Here is a 3,017-nt window from a genome sequence, read left to right as displayed (position 1 = left end):
CACCGTCTCCCACTGCTGCCGTTTTGCACGAAGAACCTCACTCCTGGTGAGATGAAGCTCGGTGATAAGGGTTTCACAGATATCTTCAATATCGATATCTTCAGTCGAAGGCTCCCTCGTCACCGACACCTGTAGAGAGGCTCTCACTCGAGACTTTGCTTTACATACTCCCCGTGGAGAATCGCAGCAGCACGAGTATCTCACAATTCGCTGCCACAAGAGCTTCTCCTGTTCAGCACGATCGCTCAAGTAGGTATTCTGGTCTATCCATCGACGCTTCATGACCCCTCTCAGATACTCAAGGTCAGCGGTAGACGCACACTGCGGCATACCTCCATACTCCAGCAAAGTGAGAGCCGACTGAGAGCGTATGCATCATGGTTATAGCTGATTGTTACTGCTTCCCTTGCCTCAATGCACTTTCTAGTTGCTGATGCATCATCCTCCCTACTCTGTTGACTATATGTATCATGGTCTCGCAAGTAAGTAAGTGGGGATGACAACACGTCAGCGGGATTAGTGGACGTGAGAGAGTGGACCCTTACAACCGCATAGGTTGTAGTAGGTTATCCTAGTGTGAACTGACGACATCGTTGCTGGGCCAGGTATCTCGGAAGGAGCACCACTCAACCGATTCACGATTATTACGAAGCTGTGAGTTCGGAGGATTGACTTGGACAACCAAAGAAGCAAGTCGACCAGCATTGAAATCGATTTATGCACAGCCTCAAACGACACTATGTTACTTCTTGTTAATGCATCATTCACATGAAGAGCATAACCCTTCATAACGGCTTGTTCTAGGCCAGAATAACTCAATTAAAAATAACATGTGCGGCGTTACACCACGTGGTCGCTCTCACCACCCGCGACCTTCGACGATGATCGGCCATAGTCATCCAAAAGCTCACACTTGGTTAGGACCTGAACACATAGCCATCTGGCTCAAGTTGATCCTTTGATCTCTGCATCTCTCTCCCAACATGTCTGTGAGTCCGACCGACATCGCCAGCCTCCGTCAGCAGATCGCCGACCTCGCGAATATTATGTCTTCAAAACAAGACGTCCAAGTGATGAAAGGCTCAGATGGAAATGTCTTGGGCATCCAGGACTGCTTGGTCTTGATTGAACGAAAAATAAAAGCCCTAGAAGATAAGACGAATATGAGTCTGTCAGCCCTGAATGCCAAGATCGGGCACACAAACGAACGGGTTGGTACTATCGATGCAAGAATGTCCGACTACGTGTCAAAGCTCAATGACAAGATCGATAACCAATCACAGATGATGAAGGATATGTACAGTCTGATCTCGAACATGAACAAACGCGGGGAAAACCAGGTAGGGAGATATGAGGAGACAAGTTTTCTCAGACAACGAGCGTTCTGCCGAAACCTCGTGAGAGAGTACCTGCCCCCGTACGATCGACACAGTGGTCCTACACAAAATTCGACTATAAAAATAATGCTAAAGTAGTGGTATTTGGTGTCCCGGAGGCTGATACGACGACAGAAAAGGAAGATGGGACTCCGATATTAAAACCAACAGTCAAAGAACAAGTGGAGAGTGCACTGACTCGAGCTGGAGCAAGATGTGCTACTGATTCAATGCGTACAGCCAAGAGGCTCGGAGCGTACCGGTCTGATAGAGATTTGGAATCTAGGCCGAGGCCAATCTGCATACAATTCGCACAGCCAGATGTGGCAAGTGAATTTGTGAAGGCTAATGGTGTGAACCTCAGGAACCAAGGGCTGGGAATCAAGTGGTGGAGGCCTTATAGACCGAGAGCCAGTCAAGCTACGGAAGAGATCAGCTCCATGGCGGCCAGAATCGATGAGCTAGCGAGATTGGTGAAAAATCACAGCTTATCGGCGGCAAAAGGAGTCGACGGTACCACAACTGGTGAGGGATCGGATTTTACGCAATAAATACCAGTAGATGCACGGAAGATAATGAAGTCTCGAATAGTCAAGTAGTCTCTGTTGTACCTAGTAATGAAGCTAACAATAGCGACCATTTATCGCCATTTTCAGCAGCTGTGCGAATCTCTGACGGCACTTTCCTAGATCATAGCATAGACACCACTAAAGTAGTTTGCAACCAATGTACCATTCCATCTGTAAATGACTACTCCTTTTCATCCTCGTCTGATATCGTAGAAAACTCATTTCGATCTCCAAAAAGAAATATAAAAGAAAATAAAAGAGGCCACAAATGTTCAAAAGAAAACAAAAAGAAAAGTGAAAAGAGGGGAAAGAGGCCCATCAGAAAAAATGTTGAACCCCCAAATCGACCCCATAGTAGTGTGATTAAACACAGATACACTCCGGCAATATCAACCGAGGATGGCAGCCCTAACAGAACAGCCCGGGGAAGATCACAAGACAGTGAATGCAGAAGCCAGCACCCACTACTGCAGCACAGGAGTACATCCAGCGTGGGAACACCAAATGTCCAATCACCGAGATCAAGGGCGAGGCTGCACCAACTCCCACAGACTGTTAACGACAGTGAAGAAGATGGCATCGAGGATATACTAGTCCCCCGTCCTCAAGCAAACTTGATGAGGCCTAGAAATATAGACGAGAATGCCGAGCACAACGGGGAGAGACTACATCCAGAGCAAGACTACAATATGGCAGGAATCGTGCGGCAAGAGAGAAAAGATCGAATCGGCTGTACCACACAGATAGTGAGTCTGGGATCTAGAGGTGTAGGGGGTAACGACGGGGTGTGTGCCTTTTCTGAGCATGAGCTCCGCTCGCGGGAATCTAGGTCTAGTGACATCGGGCATTGCCAACTGCTAACAAAATCGCATAAGTTTCTCATTGCGACCCTGAACATACGTACGGCACGTAAAGATAGACAGATGGCGAAACTTGCGGGGCTCATCGAGAGATGGAGTTGGATATCACCGTTGTACGTGAATCCCAAGTAGAAACCGAGAGCAGAATGGGAAACTACAGAATTCTAAACTCGTCCAGTAAAGGAGTGAAAATTATTCTATCCGAGAGAGCC

General features: G+C 47.5%; 2 protein-coding genes across 2 annotated transcripts in view; one reads left to right on the top strand and one right to left on the bottom strand.

Moving 5' to 3' along the window:
• The window catches only part of Pmar_PMAR005948 (conserved hypothetical protein), a gene marked incomplete at both ends in the record, with an annotated part of 11,518 nt that overhangs the window by 2,021 nt on the left and 6,480 nt on the right, over nucleotides 1-3,017 (bottom strand). The gene's annotated exons all lie outside the window — the stretch shown is intronic.
• On the top strand, nucleotides 984-1,901 carry Pmar_PMAR005952 (hypothetical protein; the record flags this gene model as incomplete). Its single annotated transcript, XM_002769846.1, has 2 exons — nucleotides 984-1,340; nucleotides 1,373-1,901. Coding segments are annotated over 2 exons (886 nt in total), but the record flags the coding sequence as incomplete, so codon positions are not given.

The sequence above is a fragment of the Perkinsus marinus genome (assembly GCF_000006405.1).
Source record: "Perkinsus marinus ATCC 50983 genomic scaffold scf_1104296964856, whole genome shotgun sequence".
Classification (NCBI taxonomy): domain Eukaryota; phylum Perkinsozoa; order Perkinsida; family Perkinsidae; genus Perkinsus; species Perkinsus marinus.
This window is presented reverse-complemented; position numbering and strand designations above follow the sequence as displayed.